Source organism: Sylvia atricapilla, chromosome 9, assembly GCF_009819655.1.
Source record: "Sylvia atricapilla isolate bSylAtr1 chromosome 9, bSylAtr1.pri, whole genome shotgun sequence".
Lineage (NCBI taxonomy): Eukaryota > Metazoa > Chordata > Aves > Passeriformes > Sylviidae > Sylvia > Sylvia atricapilla.
Window position 1 is genome coordinate 30,687,665 of NC_089148.1, and position 15,679 is coordinate 30,703,343.

A 15,679-nucleotide genomic window follows, 5' to 3' on the forward strand; every position below is an offset into this window, starting at 1 on the left:
AATAGAGATCCATAACTTATATAGCTAGAATTTTCATGTGCTCTCAGTCACAATCAGATTCTATCACATTGTCTGCTTACAATAAGAGCTCAATCAGAATTTTTCAGCCTCTGTGAGTTCTACATCTACATCTCTTTGCAGAGATGAACATGGCCTTTTACCAGCTGCTGTTAAGTCCTAAGTCATTGTTCCCATACAATCTTTTCCACAAAAACTACTCATTTACTGTTATTTGGATGTCACTCTTGATAAAAACTTAAAACATTATGGAAACAACATTTTCAGCTTATTTAACAGAGGAGGGAAGAGAGAAAAGAGACTGCAAATCAAGTCTGAAGCATCCAGCTTTTCGAACCATGTACTTTTGAAATGCTTTGCCTATTTGCTATTCATGACCATTTTTCAAAGGAAATCTGGATTTTGACCAAAAGTGCAGTCACGAGCATTTCTATGGTTTCAACTGGAACATCAGGTTTTTAAAAGAACACTATATTTCTGAAGAGTACTGAGAGATTTTCTGCAGAACATTGATTTAACTGTGGTAGTGAAGATATTACTTTGTGTTGCAGAGCTTGATATGTGCAATTTTAATAATTTAAACTATAATTTACAGGTGTTGTATATATGGTTTTTATGGTATTGTCTTATTTTTTCAAATTGTTCTTTGTAGTTTCAGGTATCTTGAGCTGACATATGCTCTGGGCATGAATCTAGGAGATGATGCAAAAACTATCATGGGTTTTCAGAGGTCGTCCCTATTTCATTAGATTTTTCTTTTTTTTCCAATTTAGAAATCAAATACTATTTAGAAGTTCTTTAGGACTTATTGCAGAACTATTTTTTTATTAATTCCTTTTCAGAGGCAAAGACCATAAAGCTAGTGGGAATTTACATCTGATATTCCTAGATCCCCTCCTTTCAGAAGATATCTAATCTTTCACTCGAGAGAAGTTTTTACGGATCTCAGTCCCTGTAGTTCCTGTTCCATTTAGAACATATCGATAAAATTTCTTTGCATTATCATCTCAATGTGTTTTATCATCTATAAGGATGAATTCCATCGAGGTTATTCCATATTCAACATTTTACCTTATTTTGGGAAATATAGAATTGCATGAAATATAGATTAATACTGTTTGGCTATCTTGGACTTGATCCCAGGTTCTACTGGTGAAAATGATGTATATTCCAATCTGTTCCTTGGTTGTTTTTGTTTAAAGAATTTGTATAGATTGAAATGCAGCTGAAAGTGTATTAGTGATTTTCTATTGCTTACTTGTCAAGATTTTTATTGTGTGGATGAAAAATAGCATTTCAAAACCTGGCAGCATATTGACAAAAACAGAAGAGCACTTTGTGTAATTCTCTTTTGAAAAACTACCTCTTTTTAGAGACAGAGATTGCCTCAGCTACTTCCATTCATATGTATCTTGATCAATAGATTTATTGATAGCTTTTAGCCAAGATTTAATTCTTTTTTTCTCCTCAGTTCACCATGGTGCTCACTTTTCTGAATTAAGAAACTAGAATTAGGCTCCTATAAGCAAGGCATACAATATGCAAGTGCTCTAGGTGTAAAAGGAGGCATTTGACCTTTTGTTGCTAATCTGTGACAGGTGCAGGCTATTTTCTTCCAAATGGTGTTAATTTTCATGTGCAAATCCACCCCCTGAAACCTGCATTCTATATATCCACCACAGGGGAATTGGTGGTCATCATGAGTACTGTAATGGACAGCTGAGAGGGATAATCACTGATATTTCAGCACATTTATGCTCGCGACTCAGTCGGGTTTTAGTGCACTTCTGTTTTCACTGCTTATTAGGGAGGCTGAAGTTAGTTATTCATGGCCGGACACAAAAAAAAAAAAAAAAAAAAAAAAGAAAAAAAAAAAAAAAAAAAAAAAAGTGTCTGAGAAAGTTCATGTGCCGGGAACAGCACATTGTTACAAATTAGTTTCCTTTACCATTTCTGGCAAACTCATTACAAAGTAATCGCGCCCTGCGCTGAAGTGCACTTCCTCGGGGACCAATAACTGTAAATAAGCAGGGCTGCAAGCTGGCTGATAAGTTGTTGTTCTGAAGATAACGGTCCTTTTTAGCAGAGTGTTTGACCTTTTTCTTTATATTGCCTCAGGCTTGTCTAAGACCCTCAAGGTCTATTTTTCATCTTAAAAATTCTCTGTAGGCAAGCACAATGTGCGGTTTAAGAAGATTTTAGGATTGGTTAACATATCTATATTTTCTTTTCTAGCATTTATATGATAATTGTTAGAATGTTTAGTGACTTTAGCTAGCATTTTCTTAAGCAGGTTTTCTTTCTTTGTGTAAAGTACACTTTTTATTGATGTAGGAAGCAATATGCATTAATATTTTATGAGGACTAAGTGTATGTTGCATGATTAATAAATTGTATCATTGGGCTTTTTTCTGACTTTTAAAGAAACTTGAAACATGCTATTGACCCCTCTCACTATTCACATTTTGGGAGCATGGCACTAAACATTACTCTGTAAAGCAATTTAAGCAAATATAATTAAGAATTTCAGCTTGAATGATTAAAGGAAAGTATGTCTCCTCTTTTCTCGGTATGCTAAGAGTATTGAACAGAACTGTGACTGAAAATTGAGCATGTCTTAAAAACAAACCCCAAGGCTAAGTGAAAGTCAGTTTATAGACATTTGAGAATTTGATTTGTTCACATCTTCCCATCAGTTAAAAAAAATCTGTGCTAATACTTCTGTAAAGTAAAACAATAATAGAAAAAACCCCTGCAACTTATTTCAGAGTGCATAGGAGAGAAAATCCAAAATGTTTTGCAGAATGCTGGCTACTCTAATAAATAACTTGTTTTAGTTTTAAAATATAGTCAGAAAGTAATTTGACATCCAGTTGTACACTTGAATTATTAAAAATAAGTTAAACAAGAATTGTCTTAGAATGCAAATCAGTTCAGATTTTATTGCTTATATTATGTTGGGTTTTTTCCCCCTTGCAGGTCACATTACTCTATCAGTTCATTAATCATATGTGTGCCTTAAATAACATTAATATCTTGTGTTTTATAATGTTAACCCCAAATACAGTGCTAATCACAAGGTATGGAGTGAGGAGGCTTTGGAGAATGCTGTGTACTCTCAGATATAAAACTTCTGCATTTATGGAACGGAGTGGTGAGAGTTCACGTGGCATGATCTCAAAGTGAAGTAAAACAAAGTGTGTATTTTAGTACTGTGAGACTTTTTTGTCTGATTTGAGAAGAATATACTTAACCAATGAGGTTGTGAACAGACTCTTACTGATATCACAAATGACCAGAATAAGAACTGTGCACACGAAGGTTTGTACAGTAGTTGTATCATGACTGAAAACTGTTGGTAGGCACATTACACAAAATAAGTGCTATTTGGCTTTTTCTTACATTTGTCACAATTTCAGCAGAGAAATTGGCTGAATTACTGCAAAGTACACTGTATGCATTGTGGGATTGCACAGAAATTCCTGGGACACAGGAAGAACTTGCTGTCTACCCACTTATTAAATAGTTTTTCTCTCTTGCTATATATTTAGCCAAAAAGCAAGAAAAAAAAAAATCATGGAACCTTTTACAGATATTTTAAAAAAATCAGTTTAGAGGTGGTTTGCTCTTAAGAAAAAAATAGTTTATTTTCGATGTTAAAATGTTAAAATGGCTTAATATCTAAATGGAATGCTGTAACCAATGTTTTAATTCCCGCTCCACAGTTTCTAATGCACATCACTGCGGTACCTGTGGTATTGGAATTGAATTGAATTCTCATCTGTTAGAATAAATGTATTTCCCATGATACAGCACTGTGAAGGCAGGACAAAAAACTAAAAAAACTGTTCAGTTTGTTTATGAGATTAACATTGGGAAGTTTATATCCTTCCCTGGACGCCAAGAAATGGTTTTTTGGTGGCATTATCAGTTTTTCTACAAAGCATCTCTTAGAGTGAGGAGGTGTTTTGTTCCTACAGTTCTTGGCTTCTTTGTACCAAAACTGCTGTCTTGTTTAATGACATTGCTATGTGGGCTGAAATTAGGCTGACAGATTGTGAGCAAAGGCTGTGATATTACAAACAATAGTCTATTGAGCATGAGGAACTTGTTGAATTAGTTACCGAAGGCATTAGTGCTCAGTCCAGCCTCTTTAGCATCTGGAAGACAGAGAAGAAATAGTGGGCTAATGAAATGTCCAAATGACACCAAACTGCGAAGGGCTGCAGGTGACAATGGCAGCTGACACGTGCCTGGTAAGAGGCAAAAACTAATAATAAACTAATAAACTCACAAAAGGAAAAAATAGTGCATTAGGAGGGAATGGAGTATCCAAATCAAGAGAGAAAATCATGTTTGGGTTTCTGAGGAATCAAGCACAAAAATGATTAAATTATAAGGGCTCTGCTGGATTTGAGATGGATTTTCCGGAGCAGACTGGGTGGCAGTGGCTTCAGCACACCAGCTCTTCACCATCTGTGCTTCTCCTCACATCAGTCATCTCCTGGCAATTGTCATCTCCTGACAATTCTCCAGTGCTAGTTTAGGGCTCCTGAGGACTCTGTAAAGCAGTTCTGAGTGGGTCATCTGTTCCCCATCCAGTTCAGGTTAGCTTGTTGTAGATAAAGAAACTGAAATGTGCAAAAACTCAAAAGCAAGGTCTCATTTTGCTCTGTTTTAATTATTCACTTAATAATCTTTTAGTTTCTTATGTCTTCCAGTACAAGTTTTTAATGGTCTTTGAACTTTAAATATGAATTTAATTGCTTCTGCGTCCTTCTTTGGGAGTAATTCCATCAAAATTTGCACCTCTGCTCTGTGCTGCGGATAACCTAATCCATGTCTGGAATTGCTGGGATTGCTGGGAGGCATGTATATTAGTTTATTAGTTTATAGGATGGACCTAGCCCACCATCTGTGTTCATCCAGCCTGCTGCCTTCACTCTAGAGAATCTGCCGGGATCATGCACAGCTCAGGCTGAAGTGAATCTACACACCAAACTTTGTCCAGAGAGATCTAAATCTGTGACCTGGGATGCAACTGGAATCTAAACTTTTGGGATGTGTACCTTGCACTACCTAAGTCCTGAAATATCTAAGGAATATTATTATCCCAGCTATGTCATTTATGCATGACATTTAATGAAAAATACAGCAAAACGAAGCCACTTAATTAAAGGTATTACGATACAATAGCTCAGTTCTACCAGTCTTATTTACTTTGGATAATTATCTGTAGGAAATTGTATTTTACGTTAAGATTTGAGTTTGGTTGTCAGTAAGGGAGGGGTCTGACCCCTGTGGCAGAATATGCACTTAGATGTGTCAGGGATTTCAGCTAAAGCCAGGAGCTATGGTGGGTTTCCTTTGCCCACCCAGTGCTATCTCACCCACACTCCTCCCCAGGACAGAGGTGAAAATAAGGTGCAAGAGCTCATGGGTTGAGGTGCAGAGAGGGAGGGCACTCACCAATGGCCTGGATAGGCAAAACACTCAGCTCTGGGGAGACTTATTTATTGCCAGTTAAAATAGGTTTGCGTAGTAAAAATCAGAGAAAAGTGGAACAATGCCTTTACCCTGTCCTTCCCTGCTTCCCAGGATCAACTTCCCCATTCGAGGAGTGGTGCAGGGGCTGAGGGCTGATTCTTCCTTGCTCCCCTGCTCCATCCTGGGCCCTTCCCTTCCCAGGGCTGCAGTCCTGTCAGGAGCACCTGCCCCAGCCTGGGTCCTCTGTGTGTCACTGCCCCTCCAGGAGACACCATAGACACCATCCTGCCCCAGCCTGGGTCCTCTGTGTGTCTCTGTCCCTCCAGGAGACACCAACCTGCTCCATCCTGGATCCTCTGTGTCACTGTCCCTCCAGGAGACACCATCCTGCCCAGCCTGGATCCTCTGTGTCACTGTCCCTCCAGGAGACACCAACCTGCTCCATCCTGGGTCCTCTGTGTGTCACTGTCCCTCCAGGAGACACCATCCTGCTCCATCCTGGGTCCTCTGTGTCACTGCCCCTCCAGGAGACACCAATCTGCTCCATCCTGGGTCCTCTGTGTCACTGTCCCTCCAGGAGACACCAACCTGCTCCATCCTGGGTCCTGTGTGTGTCACTGCCCCTCCAGGAGACACCATCCTGCTCCATCCTGGGTCCTCTGTGTCACTGTCCCTCCAGGAGACACCAACCTGCTCCATCCTGGGTCCTCTGTGTCACTGTCCCTCCAGGAGACACCAACCTGCTCCATCCTGGGTCCTGTGTGTCACTGTCCCTCCAGGAGACACCAACCTGCTCCATCCTGGATCCTCTGTGTGTCACTGTCCCTCCAGGAGACACCAATCTGCTCCATCCTGGGTCCTCTGTGTGTCACTGTCCCTCCAGGAGACACCAACCTGCTCCATCCTGGATCCTGTGTGTGTCACTGCCCCTCCAGGAGACACCATCCTGCTCCATCCTGGGTCCTCTGTGTCACTGCCCCTCCAGGAGACACCAACCTGCTCCATCCTGGATCCTGTGTGTGTCACTGCCCCTCCAGGAGACACCATCCTGCTCCATCCTGGGTCCTCTGTGTCACTGCCCCTCCAGGAGACACCAACCTGCTCCATCCTGGATCCTGTGAGTGTCACTGCCCCTCCAGGAGACACCATCCTGCTCCATCCTGGGTCCTCTGTGTCACTGTCCCTCCAGGAGACACCATCCTGCTCCATCCTGGGTCCTCTGTGTCACTGTCCCTCCAGGAGACACCAACCTGCTCCATCCTGGGTCCTCTGTGTCACTGTCCCTCCAGGAGACACCAACCTGCTCCATCCTGGGTCCTCTGTGTCACTGTCCCTCCAGGAGACACCAACCTGCCCCAGCCTGGGTCCTCTGTGTGTCACTGTCCCTCCAGGAGACACCATCCTGCCCCAGCCTGGGTCTTGTGAGGGTCTCTGCTCCTCCAGGAGACACCATCCTGCCCCAGCCTGGATCCTCTGTGTGTCACTGTCCCTCCAGGAGACACCATCCTGCCCCAGCCTCTCCGCACAGGGCACAGAGGAGTCCCTGTCCTGGCTCCCAGAGCACCCCTGTCCCTCCTCCTCCTCACTCCCCGTTTCTCCTCAGGCTCCCTCTGTGTGTGTAGGATTTTGCCCTTCACTGGACACGTTTTCAGCCCCTGGGCTGAGGGCTGTGCTGTGCCGTGGGTGAGGCCATTCTGGAGCCATCTGGGAGTGTCAGGAACGGGCTGGAATGGGACAGCACAGCCTCTCCAAGAGCCAGGCTGCAGCCCCACTGCCAGCACCTGGGCACCCACCACGGCAGGTGACATTATTTATGTTTGGCAGAGGCATTCTGGCTTTGCAATAGAGCTGGTTTTTCTAACATTTCCGATGCCAAGTGTCTCCTTGAGGCGAGCCCTCAGGAACAGATTGAGAGCGTGGAGCGGGTCTCTGCAGAGGAAAGCAGTGGAGAGAATATTCTTCTGAAAAGGAGGATGTGGGTAGGAAAGTAGAGGATAACATTAAAAATAGAGAAGATTAAATATGTTCCATTAGTAAAGCCAGAAACAATTTAGGATAAGGTAGAAATCCTAGAACTGTATTGATAAACAGAATTAAAAATGTCTTTTTCCTGCTGCTTTTCCAGCCCAGAGCAGCAGATCAGCTGAAATTTGCTGGTATTGAGCAACGTGTTGCCAGAGAACAGTCCTATTGACTGCAGTGGGACTTGCTGACGAGGGAATTGTTTAGCTCAAATAACCTTATAAATAGGCATTAGAACCCAACAGTATATTTCCAACCCAAAAATATATATTTAACCCCCAAAATATATTTGAAACCATAAACCCAGGTTTTCAGTGCTCCTTTTTAAAAAGAAATCTAATTTAGCATGTGGGCTAAAACATGGCCCTGTCTTACAAGACCTGATGAGATGAGTTTTGGATTGGATCAGGAAAATGTAAAGTCTTATTTTTATAGTGCGTAAATGAAATGGACAGTCTAAGCCCTGTCTCTAAAAATCTTGGCACACTTCAAAGGAAAAATGCCATTTTAGCAATTTGAAAGCACTTAGTAGTTTTTCCCAGCGCTGAACTTCATTTCTATAGCCAGTGTGGTTGCCTGCTGAATAATGCCATAGGGGACAATGTAGCTCTGACTATATTTAAAAATACTATTCCATGAAATTCACTAGGAACAGGCTGAAGCAAAATCTCATTTGTGTCTTTGGACAGAGGTGATAGTGGCCGTAAATGGTGCAGGAAAAGGATTGAGGTGGTTTTTGAATCACAGAGGAGATGAAGGCTGGACCATCTGTGGGGAGAGAGGGATGCTTAGAGCAAGAGCCGGGGAGGCCAGGTGGAAATCTGGGGGCCCTTTAATGTCACAGAGACTTGAACAAGAGCAGCAGTTGGAAAGAAAGAAATCCTAACAGGTGGGGATTAAAAGACGTGCAGAGACATCATTAGAAAAGTGAAAAAAAAAGAAAAAGGAAACATTTAAAAGGATGTTAGGACACACAATTGGGGTATTCAGATAAGAGGAGACAAAAGGTCAATTTGATTGAACAATAAAAATGTGTTGTCTTCTTTTTGGTGTATTCATATGCATATTGCTCACTGCTATGTATTTTATTTTATGACTGCAATCAAACCCCTAAAAATAATTCTGAACTACTTTTAAAAAATAATTCTGGAGAATTATTCTAAAGAATATTCTAAATTAAATTCTAAAGAATAATTCTGTTTTAAGGCCTGTTATACTTGTATATTTTAACCAATGGAGGTAGAAGCATTAAAAACTTTCCTCAGTGTTGTTCCTGGAGAGTTGCTCAGCCATTCAGTAAAACACCTCCTGTTCCATCTGTTCTTGGTAGGGAACCTTGGCCGTGTGGACCACGTCACAGAGTTTGAGTATGACCTCTTCATTCGGCCAGACACCTGCAACCCACGCTTCCGAGTCTGGTTCAACTTCACCGTGGAGAACGTGAAGGAATCACAGGTAAGTGATAATAAATTAGATTGCATGATAGCTTCGAAAATTGCTTACTCCAGAATGTGTTTTCTTCAATGAAAAAGATGATGCCCAGGGTTGGCAACTAAAAATTTCTTTAAAATGTATCTTTGTTCTTTGACTTTTTCTGAATAAAAGCAGGTATCAGCAGGAGTGGGGATGAGCATGCTTTTCAGCTATCCAAGAGAGGAGGTAATTGCAATGACAGTAGGATTTTTGCCAACTAACAGGACTGGTATTAATAATGGCTGCCATTTATTTGTGCTTTTGCATTCCAACAAAATAAATAAAATTCCATTCCAAATATGTGTGCTAATATATGAAAAAGAAATCCATCATGGCTGTTCAAATATTATCCCTCAGACCTTCATTTAATACATGTAGAACAATGGGGCAGCTTTGCAAGCAGACAGATCCCTAGTGACCTGTAGCAGAGGAGTTGCTTGCCAACATGTCCCTTGTGATAGAGGAGGTTTAAATGTGAAGCAAATTGATAGGCAACTGTTTCACTTACTTTTAAATAATGTTTTTTTCAGTAAAGATGCCCCTTGAGAAAGAAACTTCCTTGCTCTATTTTTTTTCACTTGTATGCTTATAAAAGTTATATACTAGCTTTCACACTGAAAAATAATAATAAAAATATTTCATTTTACTTTTCACATGCACCTTGAATTTTGTTCTGGTGGCCTGCCTAAGTTTGTCAGAATCTGTCTGTCATTTTTACTTAATGGAAATAAAACATATTTAGTAAGGAAAAAACTGCAGAAGCTTGATATTTGTATTCCTATGAGACTAATATCTTAATACCCAGCACTGCATCATTCCTGTTACAACTGGAAATCATGAAATTGTTTATCTATCATCCTGGAGCCTGATACTTTATCAGACAGACCCTTTCCCTTGCTGTGCCTTACTCAGCTGTGATCAAATTATATAGTCATGAGATGAATGGGAATCTGTCTCAAGGAGGCAAAGAGATCGGGTAAAAAGATACAATATATATCTAGTGCTTACAGGATATTTGTTTTCATGGTTGTCTACATGAAAGAGAATGGTTCCACTATTAAGTTTGACTTGTGAGGTCTGTTTTTATAATGTGTGCTGCTATAATCTTTTTCTCATCTCTCCAATTTCCGTTAAAATGAGACCTGCCTGGACGTAATCTAGTCTGGAACCCCTTTTAGGTCTTTGTACCACAGGCCATGGGCAGCATTAGTCATTGCAGCTCAGCTATATTAAATGAAAGTTAGAAGTTGCTACATCAAACACACTGTGTAATGCAATCTGTTTTCTGCATTTTGATTATTTTATTTTATGTTTTACTGGAAAACAGTACCAAGGAAGCCCAAACTATTCAGTATTGCTTGAAAATGTTGCACTAACAGAAATACAGAAGACCTTTGATAACATTATGTGTAGAAGTAGGTATTTTAGTAGCTCTCTATAAATCATTAACTGGCTAATATTGTATTTATTTTTGATGTATCATATAAGTAATGTGTGAAGAACGCACATCTATACGTTTATGTATATTAGGCTTGGTTTCAGACATTTGGATGAGGACTCACAAAGAGTAGCTACTTTTTTTTTTTTTTGTATAATTGTTAGTGCATTATTTTGTGTTATTAATCTACTGATAAATGAAAAGAAAGACCAATTAGACATTCCGGCCAATCTTACCATCCATGCATTATTGTTCTGTAAGAAAATAGGTTCTTTTCCTTCCAGTTTTAATTTTCTTAAGCCACAGATCTTCCATTTCCTATGTCTGAAAACTGTTTTATAGACTGCTCTCACTTACAGTGTTGCTTGATTTTTAGCCTAAAGCTTTCCTTTATTTAATCCCACAATTCCCAGTTGCAATTCTGCTTCGTAATAACTCCTCTTGGTACAAATAAATCCTCATCATCCCTGACTAACATTTATATTTCTGTAAATTACAACATTCCTCATCATTTGTGTCTCAACCTAGCTATCATGTTTGGTTCTTTCAGCCCTATATCCAATAGACCACTTTACCTTTTAAGTATTTTTCCGCTTTGGGGCCTTTGGACTTTCATCATGAGTGAATCTTTCAGTCCTTTGATAATTAGCCTGGTTTCCCAAGGAAGCAAAGCTTATATGATCACACTGTCTACTTGCTAGCCTGGGTTTTTGTATGGCTGCTGATCCCTCTCCTCTCTTTTCTCCTTCAGTAGCTTCTTAACTCTTGGCCAGTTTCAGCACCACTGGTCAGGAATTCCTGTAAGTTTCGGGAAAACAGGCTGCCAGATGGGCAAGAGACCCATTAGTGTTCCCACTGGCAGACAGGCTATAGTATGAGATCATTTCTTATTAAACATCAGAGAATCCACAGAGGAGATGAATAGGAGAAAGTACTCATTGGAATTTGCATTTTTAAGATACCAGAGAATCCAACCATGAAATCCAAATCCATAGCATTTAGTAATTTTGTTTCTTGCAGAACTTCTTGTTTTCATTATTGTTCTTCCTCTTCCAGTTCCTTCAATATCTTCTTTATAGTGCGGAACTAAAATTTAATGGATAATTCTGAGTGTGCTAATCCCAATTTACAGAGAAGGGGCTCGAGTCCCTTTGCTCTGTTACTGCCTCACTATAGACAGCTGGAAATTGCAGCAGCCTTTTGTTGCTGTATCACTATGGAAACTCAGGCCTAATTTGTTTTTCCCTATCATACAGAAGTCTTTTTCAGAGTGATTGCTTCCTTGCTCCTGTTACGTATGTCTGAGGTTACTGTTGTGCTTCACAGGTAATAGAGCTAAGCTCTGTACCATGCCAGTGACAGCCCTAATATTTCCAGAATTATTTTTAGAATTTTATTATAAACTTGGTTTATTTGATCTTCACTTCCCGATGTTGAAGTAGAACCAACAGACTTTTTTGTTTTTTTAATTTGGAAGTTGGTAAAGTAATTTCTTCCTCCTTATGATTTGGACTTGTACATCAGACATTTTATGTTTTCAGTTTTATTTTATACTTTTTTAACAAGGAAAAAGATTAAAAAAAAAAAAAGGCTAAGACCTTATATTTCTGAGGGGCAATGAACCGTCATGTAAGATACCTGCAAGATGTAAAATTTGGTCTTTCAATCTCCTTAAATGGTTTCTGACTTGTAAGCCAGTTGGTCTGAAAACATCTGAGCTATGATTCTTTTCTGTTCCTTGTTTGGTGAATTCAATTAACACCGATATTGGAAAAGAAAAAAAGAAACTGATATGTTATATGTAAGGGAAACACATGGACGTTTATGATTTACACAAATCCATGAAAGGGAGAGTGAAGGAAATTGGATTTGCTGTGGAACACATGGTCTCATGGGCAAAGCCTCCAATTTCTCTAATTATATATGTGTCACAGGCTGCTCTCTGTTCCTGATAATGCTCTTTACTGGGCAGGGTTTGCTTCCTATTTGCTTCAGCCACGGCCCTTAGAACACCATCTACGATTTTGCTAAATTTCTTTTCTGTGAAGCTGGAAATTGGATGAACAAATTTCATCTCCCAATTGCATTTCAAGTATTTTAAATACACAGTGCTTCAGGTGCAAGATTACCTCTGAGCTAGAATGGCTTTAATGTTATTACTAGCAACAGTGATTCATTTGAGCTTTTTGGGAAAAAAAAAGGAATGTGTGTACGTGTGATAAATGATAAAAAATATGCTGGTATACTGATATTGGTGGATTTTACAGGTGAAGAGAATGATTATTGTTTCTGAGGGCCATAGCTGGAAATTCTTCTCAAGTACTTGACACTCACTGTTCCAGATACTGTAACCACACTGGAAAAAGATTGTCTTTGTCCTGGAAAATTTAATTTTTAGCAGTTTGAGAAAAGATAAGAGTTAAACACAAGAAAGTGATGAAAGGATTAAAAATATTTGAGGATTTTTTGTTTAACACACAGCAGCCATATTATACCACTAAGTAATGCACATCTAGGCCTCATGACAAATTCTGTGTGTGTGTGTGCTCTGAACAGCTCTGCTGTCTGATGAATCATGTTGAGAAATGGTATTTTCACTGAGATTAAAAAAAGAATTTCCAACAGAAGGGGTTTCCTAATAGTGCCAAATTTTGTTCTGTAAGTGTTGATAAACACATTTGGAGTTCTTTATCACAAAGGTACTGACAAAATATACCAAGAAGCATAGAGGAGAAGAATGGGTATTTGGCAGCTAGGACTTGATCATTACTTACAGTTAATAAATCGATCCAGATTGAGGTTAAAATCAAAGAACCAAATGTTATTTACTTCAAAGGCATTTTCTCCGTTACTTCAGTTGCTGTTGAACTGAAACTAGAATTTTGACTCATGGTGTTTTTTTTTTGGTTTTTTACGTGTGAGTATGGATCAGGAGAAAGGATAGCGTGTTTTTCAGAAATTGAAACAGGATGCCCAGGTAAGACAGAGATTATCATGGCTGGACATTATTATGAATGCATGGAACTGTCATTGTAGAATTTTCTGGTTTTTTATCCTACACTGTTTTGTAAAATATAAAAGGCTGTAAGGTCTCTGTTGTTTTTAACTGGTTAGATATTCAGGAAATATTTGTTATTGACTGTGGATTTTATAATATGTGAAGGCCTTTTAATGTCCTAAAACAAGTCAATGATCTTTAGCACACAACTGCTTCTTTATGACGTTACAGCTGTGATTGTTTAAAGATATGAGTGATATGTGTATAGGGAGAGATAATGTCTCTCTTTATACCAAATGACAAGTTTTGGAGAAGCAGGGGGAAAAAAAGAAAAGCAGCCATAATTTGAGGTACTCAACCTTTTTTCCTGACCTAAGAACTCATTCTTTGCAGTTAATTCCTGCCGAAGCTGCGTCCAAAGTAAGATGGAGTGAATATGACATCAAAAGCAGGCTAAAGTTGGAAACAGGCTACCTTTTTACTTTCTTCTTCTTAAGCAGACATGCTTTGCTCTACTGTCATTTGGGGATTTAAGTTACTGGTATCAAAATGCTTTATAATGTCTTATACTCTTTCCAGCTTCTCATTTGAGAAGACAGATATTTTCTTTACTGTGCTTTAAAGGCTGTATTGCATCTACCTAGCTTTGGAAAATGCATATGTAAAAGGGTATGTTTTTATGGAAGTGTACAGATCTGAAATTTTGAAGCGAATACATTTGAAGTGAATAAATAAAGCGTTTTTTTGCAACAATTCCTAACCAACCTTAAATGCATAATTTCTTTTGTGTGTTTCATTGCATATGCCTTCTTAATAAATTAGGTGTGTATCACTCATTTAATAATAATTTACATTAAGAGTTTATTAATCCTCCTCTGGTCAGCTCCTGTCATCTCTAAAATAGCTGTTTATAATAATTTGTAAGGCGAATCACTAGATTGTTTGAATTTTCCCTGTTTAGGAAGCCCCTAGCTGTTACCCATCTTTACATACTGTGAATTTTTAGCATGCTAGAAAGAGACATCCAACTCTTCCTGTATTTTGGTATTTTAGTCACCATTTATACAGGTAGGCAAAACCTGATCGTTTTCATGTCCCCGTTCTCTTTTGTCTTATAAATTGATTTTGTTTCCTTTCTTCTGGTACTTTTTTTGAAAACCATCTGTATTTAAGAGGTTAGATGGGTATCAGTAACCCAGCTGACACTACCAGCTCACATTCCCATTTTGACTTTAAGATGTAACTGTGAGTAGAATCACTGCTATAACTTTTCATTCATTGCTCACTGTAGTGTTAGTATTGATTTAGTTAGAGCAGTATCAAATTTTTATTTGTTTCATATGTGAGTGAAGTTTTTCCTTTTCTCTTGCCTAGCAAATAGTGGATTTCAGTTTTTGTGGCTGAACTTGGTCAAGATTAAACTTTGACGTGCATCTAAGGCTGCTGGGTTTGTCAGTCATTATCTTTCATCATAATCATGTCATATCATACCATGATTTATTTTCCCTTGGAGAAAAGCAAATACTGCATAAAGGTTGAAGTTATAATAATCTTTCTAAGATTAAAGAGGAGTCAAAGTGGTCTTGACAGATTTTCATCAGGAAAAATCAAGTAAAAAATTATTCTGAATTAGAGAAAGCTTTCAGTGAAAATTCTTTGGTGTTCAGTAGCAAATATGAAAACAGTTGAGTAAAATAAGAGTTATGTGTTTGTATCCTTTGGGAGTCCTTTCAGAATTTAGAAGCAGAGGAAGTCTGGACTTTAAGTTGGGTTTTGTTCAATCCTATGGAATCCCCGTGTATGACAATGTTGCACTGCATATCCTGCACTGGCCAAGTTCCTTAAAGCTGTATTTGTGTGCATATGTATATTTTCTAGATAAACATGTCTATCTCCCTAGAAAACACAAGAGGCTGAGGTGAGTGCATTTGGATATCTTTTTTAGTAACAGCTTTGCTACAGGGTAAGCAGAAGATTTCTTTGAGTAGCACATGCCCTTCAACTTCAAAAAAATGCGAAAAGAAGGATGGCAGGCAGAATCATGAGGCTAATTTTGTGAAACCTTGTGGCACCACAGCATCTGGTAATATGAGTCTGTTAATTTTTGTTAGGGAAGGGCTTGAATTATCTGAAATTTGTATTAAAACCCAAAATGGATTATTTCAAAGGAGTCTTTGTGTTTTTAAAAGTAGTCTTACTGATCCCTGTGTTGGAAAGTGGTACAATTTCAAAAGCGCATGGGG

At 38.9% G+C, this 15,679-nt stretch overlaps 1 protein-coding gene across 1 annotated transcript in view; it reads left to right on the forward strand.

Moving 5' to 3' along the window:
* The window catches only part of LOC136365163 (BEN domain-containing protein 5-like), a 564,308-nt gene that overhangs the window by 39,945 nt on the left and 508,684 nt on the right, over positions 1-15,679 (forward strand). Inside the window, exon 3 of the mRNA XM_066325516.1 lies at positions 8,858-8,982. Within this exon, the coding sequence (XP_066181613.1) occupies positions 8,858-8,982 (125 nt within the window). The remainder of the gene's footprint in view (positions 1-8,857; positions 8,983-15,679) is intronic.